Source organism: Diuraphis noxia, unplaced genomic scaffold, assembly GCF_037042655.1.
Source record: "Diuraphis noxia isolate RWA-SAM2 unplaced genomic scaffold, SU_Dnox_SAM2 contig0003, whole genome shotgun sequence".
Lineage (NCBI taxonomy): Eukaryota > Metazoa > Arthropoda > Insecta > Hemiptera > Aphididae > Diuraphis > Diuraphis noxia.
Window position 1 is genome coordinate 49,809,728 of NW_028301713.1, and position 13,976 is coordinate 49,823,703.

General features: G+C 29.0%; 4 protein-coding genes across 5 annotated transcripts; 2 read left to right on the forward strand and 2 right to left on the reverse strand.

Annotated features, from left to right (window-relative positions):
• Positions 1 to 1,538: 1,538 nt before the first annotated feature.
• On the forward strand, positions 1,539 to 5,319 carry Fpps (Farnesyl pyrophosphate synthase). The gene is made up of 8 exons (XM_089224457.1): positions 1,539 to 1,851; positions 1,940 to 2,108; positions 2,164 to 2,304; positions 3,631 to 3,834; positions 4,077 to 4,241; positions 4,303 to 4,380; positions 4,437 to 4,571; positions 4,629 to 5,319. The coding sequence occupies exons 1-8, from the start codon at positions 1,760 to 1,762 to the stop codon at positions 4,827 to 4,829; spliced, it is 1,185 nt and encodes a 394-aa protein (XP_089080583.1). The 5' UTR covers positions 1,539 to 1,759; the 3' UTR covers positions 4,830 to 5,319.
• Positions 5,320 to 5,839: 520 nt separating this feature from the next.
• Positions 5,840 to 8,255, reverse strand: RNASEK (Ribonuclease kappa). Its single transcript, XM_089224459.1, has 3 exons — positions 8,060 to 8,255; positions 7,854 to 7,979; positions 5,840 to 6,176 (listed from the first exon to the last, which is right to left on the reverse strand). The coding sequence occupies exons 1-3, from the start codon at positions 8,126 to 8,128 to the stop codon at positions 6,075 to 6,077; spliced, it is 297 nt and encodes a 98-aa protein (XP_089080585.1). The 5' UTR covers positions 8,129 to 8,255; the 3' UTR covers positions 5,840 to 6,074.
• Positions 8,256 to 8,433: 178 nt separating this feature from the next.
• On the forward strand, positions 8,434 to 10,136 carry ND-PDSW (NADH dehydrogenase (ubiquinone) PDSW subunit). The gene is made up of 4 exons (XM_089224458.1): positions 8,434 to 8,688; positions 8,785 to 8,920; positions 9,596 to 9,735; positions 9,808 to 10,136. The coding sequence occupies exons 1-4, from the start codon at positions 8,553 to 8,555 to the stop codon at positions 9,924 to 9,926; spliced, it is 531 nt and encodes a 176-aa protein (XP_089080584.1). The 5' UTR covers positions 8,434 to 8,552; the 3' UTR covers positions 9,927 to 10,136.
• Positions 9,735 to 13,755, reverse strand: Ddx1 (ATP-dependent RNA helicase Ddx1). 2 transcript variants are annotated; one of them, XM_089224456.1, is made up of 2 exons: positions 13,597 to 13,755; positions 9,735 to 12,283 (listed from the first exon to the last, which is right to left on the reverse strand). In XM_089224456.1, exon 2 carries the CDS (start codon positions 12,261 to 12,263, stop codon positions 10,089 to 10,091), a length of 2,175 nt encoding a protein of 724 aa, XP_089080582.1. In that variant the 5' UTR covers positions 12,264 to 12,283; positions 13,597 to 13,755; the 3' UTR covers positions 9,735 to 10,088. The 2 variants fall into 2 exon arrangements, with proteins under 2 accessions (XP_089080582.1, XP_015366313.2); XM_015510827.2 differs by lacking the exon at positions 13,597 to 13,755 and adding an exon at positions 12,362 to 12,518.
• Between the last annotated feature and the right edge of the window lie 221 nt (positions 13,756 to 13,976).

Here is a 13,976-nt window from a genome sequence, read left to right on the forward strand (position 1 = left end):
TTTATAGTAATTTGAAGTATACATTTTTACTAAATTATAGATACTTCAAACTTTAAAGAAGAATAACGATTTTAGTTATTTTTTGTTATTAAAAAATTTTATCCGTCGAAACTTTAAATTTGTTATTGTATTTTACTATATATCTATATAGGTGTACATTCACACGATGATATTTTCATAATATTTAGATTACTTTTAGGGATGGATCACCTATTTGTAACAAGAACCTATATTTACACCGTTCTTTGGTAAGTCTTAATTGATTTTAAGTTAAATTATAACAATAATCTTAATATAATAGGTATGATATAATTAATAATTTATTATAATATAGATTTATATGGTAATATCATGCACTTATATAAATACCTGCTTATAAATTATAATAATTGATAATATAATAAATACTATGTTTTCGGAAAAATTAGTTCATCCCATGGTATTAGAAACAATTAAATAATTAACTATATAATATAGCAATATAAATACATAATCAATTATATTTAGTAATATAGGCTGTCAGGCCGTCTGTGCTTAGATATTGCTAAGATTATACATATAGGTACGTTTTTCGCATAACTTGCTACAAAATTGAACTATCGTAAAAAACCCACATACAAACACAGATAATGTTCTAAACATTAAGTTTTATAATAGGTTGATTCCCTCTAATTTTTAAACTAACAGTTTATTTGATCTGCTGAGCCTGAGCGTAAATTTGCTATGTTATGCACTTGTAAGAGTAAGACGGAGACAACAAATGGTTGTGTAGCGTCCTCTAACAGTATTGAATAACAGCCCATCAGTAAAAATGGTACCTATAAACTTCAAATAGCTACTCGGTAAAAATGTACCTTATAAGATATATATACATCTTGTATAGCAATTTATAATTTCTCTTTAACAGCGTGGTAAACCAGACTTGTTCGACTAAGATTTTGAAAATATTTTATATGCTACGGATTTGGATTTGGATTTTGAAAACCAATTGTAGGTATAAGGATTTCGCCCAGTGGCCCAGTAGTTATACTAACTAAAAAAATATAAAATGTAAAACACCATAAGGTATGATAGCCAATAGGTATAGGTATATAATATTGTGTAATACTTTGTAATACACTGTGAACCTAGTGAACGGTGATTAAATTATTGTCATTCCAAAAATTCAATATTTTTTTAAATCGTGACGCTGACGAATCTGACCACTTTCACTCAGCGATATGATTAGGTTAGGTATATTATACTGACGTGAATAATCCGTTGAAGTAGTTACGGCATTATAGCTGCAGCTTGCACTATGTGGCATGTGCATTCAGGGCATTCAGGCATTTTGGAGAGTGCAGGTCATACAGCCTGGATGGCTGGATTGTAGTCGGCGACGGAACATAATGCCTATATTCGTGATCGTGATGCAACCGGTGAAGATGAGTGCGATAGTTGTCACTCTGCCGTGTAGAGGGCGCCGCGGTCGCGCGCACATTTTTTTTCGGAATTCGAAAACGCGATTTCACCTGCGCTGCGACGCGACGAGTATGACTGCACGTCGGCACGTCCGCACTCCGCAGTCCTAATTCCGCTGCTGCTGGTTGTACTAGGTATGGCTTTATGACTTAGATGACTGATAATGATAGTCGTAATATAACTCGAAGTTCGGCTGATTCCGATACAAGACTTTCTTCTCACGTCAACGATCGACATAATTCGTTGAAAGTGCACGTAACGAACCACACAACACAGGCACCTTCTTATATTTTAAGAAATGAACAAAATGTTGACGTTTACGAGAGCCCTGAGCCGCCGGAGCGCGGTTTTGCTCTACGACTCGAGTGCTGTTCGAAAAAATAACTATAGGTAAGTATGAGATATATCTATAGAGTAAAGATCGTTTAACTTCTTATGATTATATATATAAATTTAAAAAAAATTCATCACGATTTAGGTCTACGAGTACAGTCCGCGCGCCACCAGTCCCTCCGGTCATAACTGGTACTGCCGTCAGCAAGGACGAGACCAGAGATTTCATGGCAGTGTTCCCAGATGTTGTCAGAGATCTGACTGACACCGGTCGCAACTTGGACGTGCCCGATGTTACCAAGTGGCTTGCAAAAGTATGAAACTGATTTTATGTTGGAGCTATATTTTCAACTTGCTGTATTATTATAGCTGTTGCAATACAATGTGCCTGGTGGTAAGAAAAACCGAGGATTGGCATTGGTACTCTCATTCAAAATGCTATCTTCACCTGCTGATCAGACCGATGAAAATCTTAAATTGTCCTACATACTGGGATGGTGTGTTGAAATCGTAAGTCATTTTAAGTTGTAATTAGAGGAAAATACTACCTACTACTGACCAAACAATATATAAGTTCATCACTTTTTTTGAACTCTTGAATAAAATATAATTTATAAATATTGATTAAAATTTGTAGATTGATTTTAATACTTAAAGTTTATTAATAATAATAGTGAGATAGTGAGAATATGAATGTTAAATGCGGATACAATGTAAAGAACATTGTTATCTCAAGAATACTAAAAAATAAATAGCTTTCCATTAAAAAGTCTTATTTCTAAGATATGTAATATTGTTTACATTTATAAAATGTAAAATTAAATTCAATATAATATTTTCTTAATTTGAGTTTCAATGTTATAATATAATTGTATCCCCCCCCCAAAAAAAAAAAAAAAATGATATATTTTACAAAAGAATTGGTAAAAAATAATTATAATTATGTTTTATTATATAAAATATGTATAGACATTTATACTAATAAATATTTCTTAATCTTGTTACTAATGATTTTCCTAGGGGTTTTCGAATTTTATCATTTTTAAATGAATTTATTTGATTAATAGGCAATTAATGATGGTAAACTATTGATGATTACTATTCATAAATGGTTTAATATATAAATATAGTTTTGTATGATGTATTTTCATTATAAATAATATAATTAACAGGATACCTACCTATATTTTAAACTATTTAATTTTTAACCTATTGATTTTATAGGTTTAATTTATTACATTATAAATTATAATTGCAGATTATTTATTAAGATGATACATTTTTTCTTGTCCTCTTTCAGATTATATAACTGTGTAAAAATTAAATTTGAATTAAATTGCTAGATTTTTCTTCTAGTAATATACTTAGGTATGCTAAATAAAATTAAAAACATATAGAATTAACTTTTTTAAATAATAATATTTTATTTTATTGTGTATCTAGGTAGTGTACTTAGCTAGTTGATATACAACTAAGTAAATATTTGATATTTTAAAATACAATTATTCTATTTATATGATTATCAATCATCAATTAAATGCAAGTTATATAATAAATATTGATATTTGTGTCATTTTAAAAATATCGTAATGCACAGTTTTATTTATTTATTTATTTATTTTTTTTTTGGGGGGGGGGGGGGAATTAAAAGTACTTTAATCAGTTTAATCACTTGTGAACTTATTTTAATTATTTATTGTTTGGTGGTGCTATGAATATAATTGTATGTAGTATTATCTTAATAAGCAATTGTATGTGTGCGATACACTTATATAGTGTAGATGGGAAATCAATAAATAATTACTTACATAGGTGTAATATGTTCATTTTTTTTAGTTGCAAGCCTATCAATTAGTGTTAGATGACATAATGGATAACGCTATAACTAGACGAGGACGTCCATGTTGGTATCGTCACAATGATATTGGTTTAATGGCAGTGAACGATGGTGTTCTCCTCGAACAGGCCATTTACCAGTTAATTAAAAAGTACTTCAAGGAAAAGCCTTACTATACACATATTTTGGAGCTGTTCTTTGACGTATGAAATACTAAAAAAAATGATCTGTATTAATTTCAATGTTGTTTGAATTACACTGTTAAAGCCGTTTTTAGAATATTTAAGGGGCCTGGGAAAAATATGATACTAAATCAGTATCAAAAAATAAGCATTTCATTTTATCTGTACTATTTATTTTTACGGTCTTAAATGTAATTAAACTAACATAGATCCCAGGGCCTGAGTTTGTTATGAACATGGCTCTGATACAATTCAATAATTAGGTTACAATGAAAACTACAATGGGTCAGTGTCTTGATATGTTAATTGCAAATAGTTTCAAATCCAAAAAACTTGAAAAATATACCATGGAAAATTATACAGCTATTGTGAAATATAAGACTGCTTATTATTCGTTTTTCCTTCCAGTGTGTCTGGCAATGCGCATGGTAAGCACATTAGATTTATGATCACATTCATTGTATTTTACTTAATAAAATAATATTACAGACAAATATTAATGACCCAGAAATCTTTCGACAAGCAAAGACCATATTGCTTGAAATGGGACACTTCTTTCAAGTTCAAGTATAAACCGTTTATTTGAGTTAATTACAATTATTTAAGTACATAATATTTTTTAGGATGATTTCTTAGACTGTTATGGAGATCCAGATGTCATGGGAAAAATTGGCACAGACATAGAAGATGGTAAATGTTCATGGTTAGCTGTAGTGGCTTTGCAAAAAGTCAATGCTGAACAAAAGAAAATTATGGAGGTAACATTATATTACTCAATTTGAATTGACATACTAACTTATTGAGTATTATTTTAGGATAATTATGGTATTGATGATCCAGCCAATGTTGCAATCATCAAAGATTTGTATGCACAGTTGAAATTGCCTAACACATTTGAACTTTATGAAGAAGAAAGTTACAAATTAATATGCACTCATATTCAACAGTTGTCACGAGGCTTATCACAAGATATGTTTTTTAAATTCTTGGAAAAGATTTACAAAAGAACCCTTTAATTAATAATTTTTAATATTTACCAAAATGCATCAATGGGCATTTACATACATAAAATAATATTATTTAGTTTTAGCTAATCAGTAAACAAATTGTTATTGATATTTTTTCATGTTAAATTTAAGGGTAATTTTGTATAACTTATTATTATTTTTTTAAATTGATAATTTATTTCCCAAAGATCATTATTATTTTAACTTATAAAAATTAAAATAATATATTTTTGAAAAACCAATAATATACTGTTCAAGTCATAGTTATAAAAACATGGTTATGTTATAAACATGTTTTCTCATATTTTAAAATATTATAAGACATCAAAGTTTTATATACTTGAATGATCTATTATTGTACAGCTATTAATTATATATATTTTTTTACACAAGATACAAGTGTTCATAAATTTAACTTATATTATTTTTGGAACTAATAAATAAGAATAACTGTTAAATGTTGAACATATCAAATGTAAAATTACATTTATGACCTTAATCATATCTAAAACAATATTTATTAGTTTATAAAAAAATATTATTGCAGCATTTACACTGTGCTACATCTTTTTTGTATTAAACTTAAAAATTAAAATTAAAAACCTAAAACTTATCAAGGAATATCCTCTACATGTGTTGTCTCTTACACACTAGGAAGTAGGAACATAGGTAACAAATCTAAATAAGTTTAATAGATAAAATATTGAATAACCATATAGATTGGACATTAATATGTCAAAGGTATTTTCACCCTGATATTTACAGGTGCGTGCAATTTGAAATTTGTATGCTCATTAAATTTTCTTGCATGTATTACTTGTATATTTTTACTCATAAACAATTAAATAATTTAATTAATTTCAATGATTTACCCAATAGTAAAAAATATAATGTTGAAGATATAATTTTAATATTTAGTCATATTTTATTATAACATAATTTAACAAATAATTTTGAACTATCTTCTATTTATAATTATTGTTAAAGTTAAATCTACAGGTGATAAATAATTTACAATATTTGGCATAATAGTATAAAATACCAAATGTATATTTAATTAATTTATATATATTCCATATTTACTTATTATCTATGAAATTTTTTGACAATATGACAATACGAAAACCCAATAATCTTACAATCTGTTAATAAAATGAAAAAACTCAAATGTGATCGTGGAGGCAATAGAAAAAAAAATGAAGAAAACAAAAAATTTAAAACCTCTTAAAAATATTAAAAATAATAAATAACGTTTTACAAACTCATTGTGTTGCGGTTGTTCACATAGAATTGATGTCCTGATACAACAAGTGTAAATATGTAGAGACATGCAGCAATCCAACAGTTATATGCATTCTGAAAGAAAATTGAAAAGGTTATCAACTGTTTACATTGTATGTTGATCATATAACAATTACAAAAACTTAGACAATAGGTTTGTTAAAATATGTTAAATAAGGTCAATATAAATTTAAATATATTATAATAACAATAATGTTATACTCTATTCAAGTTAAGTTTTGCGCATGCTTATTGAGAAATCCCCCAAAAAGAAACATAAAAGTATTCAAACATTCAAATCTTTCTTTTATATTAGACTAGGTTTAGTAAAGATTAGTATTACATTACAATCAATAGAATTTTATGAGGAACATATTTAAATCAAATATTTTTTTTGTTGCACAAGTATTTCCTTAATTTATTTTTTAACCTTTATTCGCCTTAAAAAAATCAAGCCCCGGATAGAAACTGCATATTAACTATTTACCCACTGATGTCTACCAATAAACTAAATTTGTATAGACAACATTTTTTGAAAAATCTTCATATTGAATTTTCAGCAATAAAACTATTTGACTTAACATTCATTATAGGTATGTCCATTTCATATTTTAATAAAACAAAATATAAAAGCATATTATATATATTTTTTTTTGTTTTTACCAATTATCTTTGCTACTGAACGTACAATAAAATTTAAAATTACAATAGGTTATTCTTGTTACTTCACTAGATCAATCATTAGATTAGAAATAGAAAACATTTAAATTCATATACTTCATTTGTGTTAACAATGATATAAATTGATATAAATATACCTACTATTTATCACTTAACTGAGTGAAAAAGTTTGTTTTCAGAAAAATTTTAATTTAATAAAAAGAAAACTGATAGAAATCAACAGTGAATAAATTACTAAAATGAAATAATAAGCATAAAGAAAATTTAATGTTCTGCAAGATAAAATAAAATATTAAAGGACATTTATACATTTAAAGAATTATTTAGACAAAATATTAAGGTTGGGATTTCAATATGTGCATGGCATTGTTTTCCAAATCTAGCTTTGTGGTCCTCGTTTTAAAACATAAATATTTTTACAATACAAGTACCTTACCAGAATAATTTATTACCATGCATTGTTTGATAATTTATTTTTACGGAAATTTTTTTCATTTTATGCGGGAATTTTAATTTTAGAATTTTTTGAAGTTTTTTAATCCAAAATTTGGACTAGACATTTTTACAAGATTTTAGAATTGTATATGATTTTTATTTAAATTTAAAAAACTACAACAATGTATAGGTAAATAAATATATGAAAAAAAAAGTTTATACTTAACCATCAAGATCATAAACATTCTATTCCCGATTATAAATTACTCAACCTAACTGATTAAATACAACGGTATTTAAGAATAACAATATAATCTATTCAATAAATGATTTAGGAATTAAAAAAAATTTTCATTCTGCTAACGACTTTTTAAGTATTTATATGTCTGTTAAAATGTATGCTAATAAAATGATTTTGTTTTTTAAATGTAGTACAAGTGTATAACCTATTGTAGGCAAAAACCCACCCATTTTTAAGATCAGGTGTGGTCTAGTGAAGGATACTGTAAGAGTGACTGCCTCGGTAGTAAACAATGTGCAATATGCAAACTATACCTAGGAATCATTTTAGATTTTGCGTTATTTTAAATACTTTGATATTTGCGCTATTAAATAAGTAACATGGTTACCCCTTACCAGAGAATACATTTTGTCAGCGGTACTATAAAAATCTTGTGGATTCACAAACTTGTGTTCTTCAGGGATGTTCAAGTCTTCAATGAGTGCTACACTACGGATGTAATAGAAGAAACCCATCAATACCTAAGCAAAAACAATTATTACAGAGTTACAAATTATATAAATATCAATTATAGCCCACCGACGAAAAACTATTTACTCACCAATTGAATTATTCCCCAAATGCTGATAATGATCCCGCACAGGGACAGTTTAGGTCCGCAGAATTTCATGGCAATCGATTAAAGAGCGAGATTTTGTAGTTTTTAATTAAATTAAAATCTGATGATAGAAAACGATATAATATCAAAAATTCCAGATTCGAGTCTACCTTGAAAGTGGTTTATTGTAATTTTTTATCTCGGTTATTGAGTCTATCCGCCCAATATTTTTAACAAATGTTAATTTCTTGATAAGCGCAGACACAGTGCCACCAGCAGTGGTACGCGAAAATACCTCGTGTCTCGCTATCGCATTATGCTGCGAATCATTTCCAAAGGTCGTTCTTCCCGAGTCCCAACTGATTATCTAAATAAGAATTCGCTGTCCGCTGATAGCACGACGAAGTTCATAAAAATTTTCACTCTTAAATCTTAATACGATTTTCTCGTTCTCTTTCGCTGACTAAAATACTGTTAGAACGTCGACGACGACACAATGTCTTCGGATTCAGACACAATGCCGGGGAAGATATTTGGTTACCAAAAACAAGCGCATACCGGTCGGAACTCGATTGAAGACTTTTTAGAGAACCTTAAAGGCGTATTCCTTGGACCAGTAATATGGGTTAGAGGTAACACAGTTACTGTTAATTCATTGTTTCTTGTACTGTATTTATTATTTAATAGTTATCGGATTTTGTTTTCGCTTACTTGTCATTTATTTGTAGAGACCATTGTAAAGCCCAATCAGAAAGACTACCACTATTATCATGAACAGTTACGAAGAGTGCCCACAGTTGATCAATGTTATGACGATGATAGACTGTGCAAATGGGAAGCCAATCAACAATTAATTCGGGATAAGTAAGTGCAACAAATCAAAAGATTATTCATAATTGATAGATCAATAATACATGATTATTTTTTAAATTTAAAATTATTTGTTTATTCTTATGGTTCTTTAGACGCCTTTGAGTTTAGTTCTTATTATATCAAATAAGATGTGATCTAAGCTATAATGAAGTTTTTATAAAAATAGCATATAAGTATTGATAATATTTCATATTAAATTCAAAAATTACTATTACAACTTTAAAAAAGCAAAAAAAAAAATTTGAAATCATGAAAATCTTTACCTTAATTTTTCCATAAAAATCGCATTTATTATATTATCATCTCTTATCTTAAAATTATTTTAATTAAAAATATTTTTTAATTTCATTTTTTACAATTAAAAACTTTAAAATATTTAAATATCCGCTACTTAATTTTCTATTAGAAATTCAGAAATAATCCCAAATTTGTAAATCAAAACATTTTACTGTTTCTGATGGCGACTCAAAACATAACAAATACACATTGTAATACCAATACATTCATCTATCTGCTCAGAATCTAAAACAGGGAAATATTTATTAGATATTGGTTTTCTGATACAAAGATTATTATTGAAATTCTTATTTACTAGAAGAAAATATTTAATTACTTTATTTAAGTATGAGACTTACATATTAAAACATGTAATTTTAAATTTTACAGACTGGTAGATAGCAATATTCTATCTATTTTAAGACAGAGGTATGAAGATTGTCGTATTTATGAAGCACCAGATGGCATGAGGAAATGCAAACCATTGTCAGACATTTACCAAAAAGCAGAAGAAAATTACTCAATCAAATGTCAGTATATAATATAATTTTTAATATGCTAAAATTTAAATACTAAAGATGACATTAATTTTTGTTTTGTAGATGGTGATTTGGGAGTTGCCGTCACTGCTGAAAGATGCTATGCAAAACAACTGAATCGCATGTTATGGGAGAGACGCCATGGACCCGTTGGTACTGGAATGAAAAAAGATAGCTTGTAATTTATGATTTTTAACACTCAGTATATAATTATACAAGTGTATAAAATTAGAAACAAAACTCAGTCAGAAATTTAGAGAATAAAATTATATTCTGAAATGTTCAATATAAAAATGTATCTTATGTTTTTTTTAAATACATGTACTTTGTACGAATTGTTACAGTTAATTATTAAGCATGTGCAAATACAAATATTGAGCCTTAGTTTCTAATTGTGTGAGTTCATTGATAGTAGACAATAGTTGATCATAATGATTTTTATATATGGGTCCTTTATTTGTTTTTTTTTGGCCGTATGTGACTTTTCCATCAAATTCATTCATCGGAATGTCGAGTTCTGAATCAACCTGTTGTATAGTAATGTTTAAATGATCTTCAATTTCAGCTAAATATTGGGGTTCATTGTACCATATGCAACAACCTTTGATAGAAGTTAAATTAGTATTTGAACACCTCTGACCTCTCGATGGACACCATTCACCATGATACCACACTTTTTCTGGGGTAGTTGCCACAAATGAAATGGCCAATCCCATACGTTCTGCTCTACCCACACGGCCAATTCTGTGTACATAATTAGCTTTATCATCAGGTAAAGTCATATTAATCATGAAAGGTAACCCATTAACATCAATTCCACGAGCTGCTACATCAGTACAAATTAAAAACTTGATTGCACCATTTTTAAACTTTTCTAAATTCATTCTACGGTCATTAACATTACGCGATCCATGAAGAGTACAACAAGTATAAAACGAACCAAGTTGTTTGAAGTATTTTTCTAAATTATCACAGTCAAGTTTAGTGCGACAAAATATGAGAGCTTTGTCCATCTTGTATTTGTTTATAGCTTTGATACAGTATTCACCCTTTAAAAGCTTTATTCCCTGAGATAAAGCTTCAGATGTATTAAGAGCTCTTACATTATCTCTATCATGTACACCATCAGTTGGTATGTGATTTTTCAAAGAAATCCATGATGAATCTTTTTGGGAATCAACATTAACAACAACATGGTGTACAGTCTCTGGAACAGCATCTTCACCTTTAAGATCAACCCAAGTTGGGAAATGCATAAGACGCGATGCTAATTTTTTCACTTCAAAATCATGAAGTGTTGCTGAGCAAACAATCATTTGAAGTCTCTTACCATCACTTGAAACTTTTGGCATCTTCTCGTGGAGATTTTCTATGAGCTTTGTATAACGTTGTTTTAATAATCCATCGGCTTCATCTAGTATATAAAATCTACACTGAGATAAAGATAAATGGCTGCCAGATATAAGGTCTTCTAGGCGGCCAGGTGTAGCAACAATAATATCAACACCTGCAGATAAGGCAGCAATTTGATCTTTAATACTAAAACCACCAACTACTAGGAGATCTTTAACTTGAGGTTCTATAAGGTATTTTTTAAACTTTTTAATTTGATTAAAAGTTTGTTCAGCCAATTCTCTAGAAGGTTCAATAATTATTGCATATGGTGCGTTATTTGGCTTTTTTGTATTTGAATTTATTTTTGGAGCATTACACTGAGAAAGTTCAATGCAATTGCTAGGTGCCTTACTAATAGGAGAGAAGTCTTTGGGAATTTCATATTTCAATGATGATTCACCAAAATTAAATGTTATTTCAGCATTTTTTAATACAACAGCTGGATAAAATGCAGATGTTTTCAGATTTACAGGTATTTTAAATGCGTCGCCTAGATATTTACCATTTTTACTGAATCCTATAGTCCAATTGTCTAGATCCAACCAACAGCCGATGGTATCATTTAAACCAAAACTCTCTCCATAAGAATCAAACTGCTTATTGTTTGACTTCTTGCCAGTTCCACCAAAACCAAAACCAAATTTATCTGTACCCAGATCTAACACGGCTCCTGGTGTTGACCATCCGACTCGACATAGACCTTCATCGGTGACAGTTGTTTCAAAATAATATTTTCCCGAATTTCTAACGCCTTTAGTAGCTCTACAACCATGCCAATCCTTTACCTCTCTTGATTGACATTTTATACCATCTGGAGTCACAGCCACAGCAGAAGAACGATCCCAGACACTCATGGCCCAAGGATCTGCGTGACTAGACACTTTGACTGGTAAAATTCCCTGGTGTTTACTGGATTGTTTGAGAGTTTCCCACACTATTTGAATAACTGGTAAACAGAATGCTCCCGTTTTACCGCTACCAGTCTCCGCGGCCATTAATACATCACCACCGCCAAGTATTAGAGGTATCGCTTCAGCTTGGACGTCTGTAGGTAATAGCCAATCCATTTCTTCAATGGCTTTACCTATTTCGGGCAAAACTCCCATCTCTTCAAACGCCGCCATCCCTAATAATAATTAGATACCTAAACGAAAACCAATTCATTAGTGAAAAGTGAACACATACACGAGACGTACAATAAAAATAAAAATAAAACATTTACCAATTTTGATTTTCTACAATTTTAATACAATTATAATAATGGAAATTAATGATTATTGATTAACCTATATGGAGGGTAATCAATTCAATACAAATTTCTGAATCACTACGAACGGCACGAACAAAATTGTAATTGTAAATAAAAATAATCAATAATCATTATCATAATATAGCGATTACCGATTAGTACTATCTAAGGTGTAAATGTTGTTAGTTTTTGTAGCTTATCATAATATTCACATTTCATGCAGACAAAAAACAGCTGATGAGTTCAACAATAAGTTCAATATCATATAATTATAATAGTTCTTATTTTATTTTTATATTTGATCCTTGACTCTTGAGCAGCTGAGCTATGCAGTCATAGCCTTAGGGCCAGTAGTTGTACCGTCTCTGATTAAAGTTAACCGTGGTTAAATCACAGAATAGGTGAAATTTTAAAAAAATAAAAAATTTCACCTATTCTGTGGTTTAATCGGCCGAATTTGCATGGTTAAATATCTGTTATCAGCTGATTAAGCGTAATCGAAGTTTAACCGTTTAACCGTAGACGGCACAACTGGCCCTTAGAGCTTAGACATATACTCGTAATAATATAAAATATAATATATTAGTGTTCATTAATAATTTGTCAAAATATAGACTATTGTAATTAGTAATATTAGTAATTTACATGAAAAATTTACGAATATTAATTACTAGCCTTGGATTATTACCTAATCAATATTTAAATAAAGTATAAAAATTAAAAGGTCGACGTTTAAATTTCGAAAGAGATTCCTTATTTCCTTATACTTACAGCCCAGTACAAAACAGCAATTATTGGGCATTTTTAGTTAACAAATTTAGCTAATTAACTTTTGAAAAATTAGTACAGTATCAATAAGTGGGTAACTAACCAGTCAATAGTAGATGTTTAATTGGACAGTTATAATTCCTACAATATTCTAATAAATTTGCAATACAATTTGTAGCCTAGGCGGTGAATTCTATTTGAAATACAGTTTGTTTTGACAGGAAAATGTCTATATGTTTAATTTATTGAATTCGACCCCATATAAAGTATAAATAACATTTTTATTTGTATTAACTTGCCATATTATAGTATGATATAAGCTATAAGCATATTTCGTATGAAATATTGAAATTTGAACAATTCACAAATCTATATTCAATAATTTTTAAATCATGCACCATAATAGCAATTATTAATGTATATAATCATTATAACTGTACTTCGAAGTTCGAATAATGTGGCGGTCTCGGGTCTGGCGGTACCCGGCGAATGGTGGTATTATATAGACAATGTATAGTATAGTTATAGTATAGTATTTATTAAATAATAAATTGTGCCATTTTTTCACGAAGTGTCATCACACCTTATCTGGCTGCTCTACGTCGACACGTCGTACGTTCACGTTTCCACTATCTAATCATGGAGTAATTACTCCATAGTCTATAATGATCTGAATAGCAAATTTTGAAGTACTAGAGAGAGTAAGTAAAGTTACGCAACATATTAACACAGATTACAGAATAGATTAAATTTTGTGTATTACTACCACGGTTACTACTTACTTCCATGCATTATACATATTTGTCCATGCTATTACTCT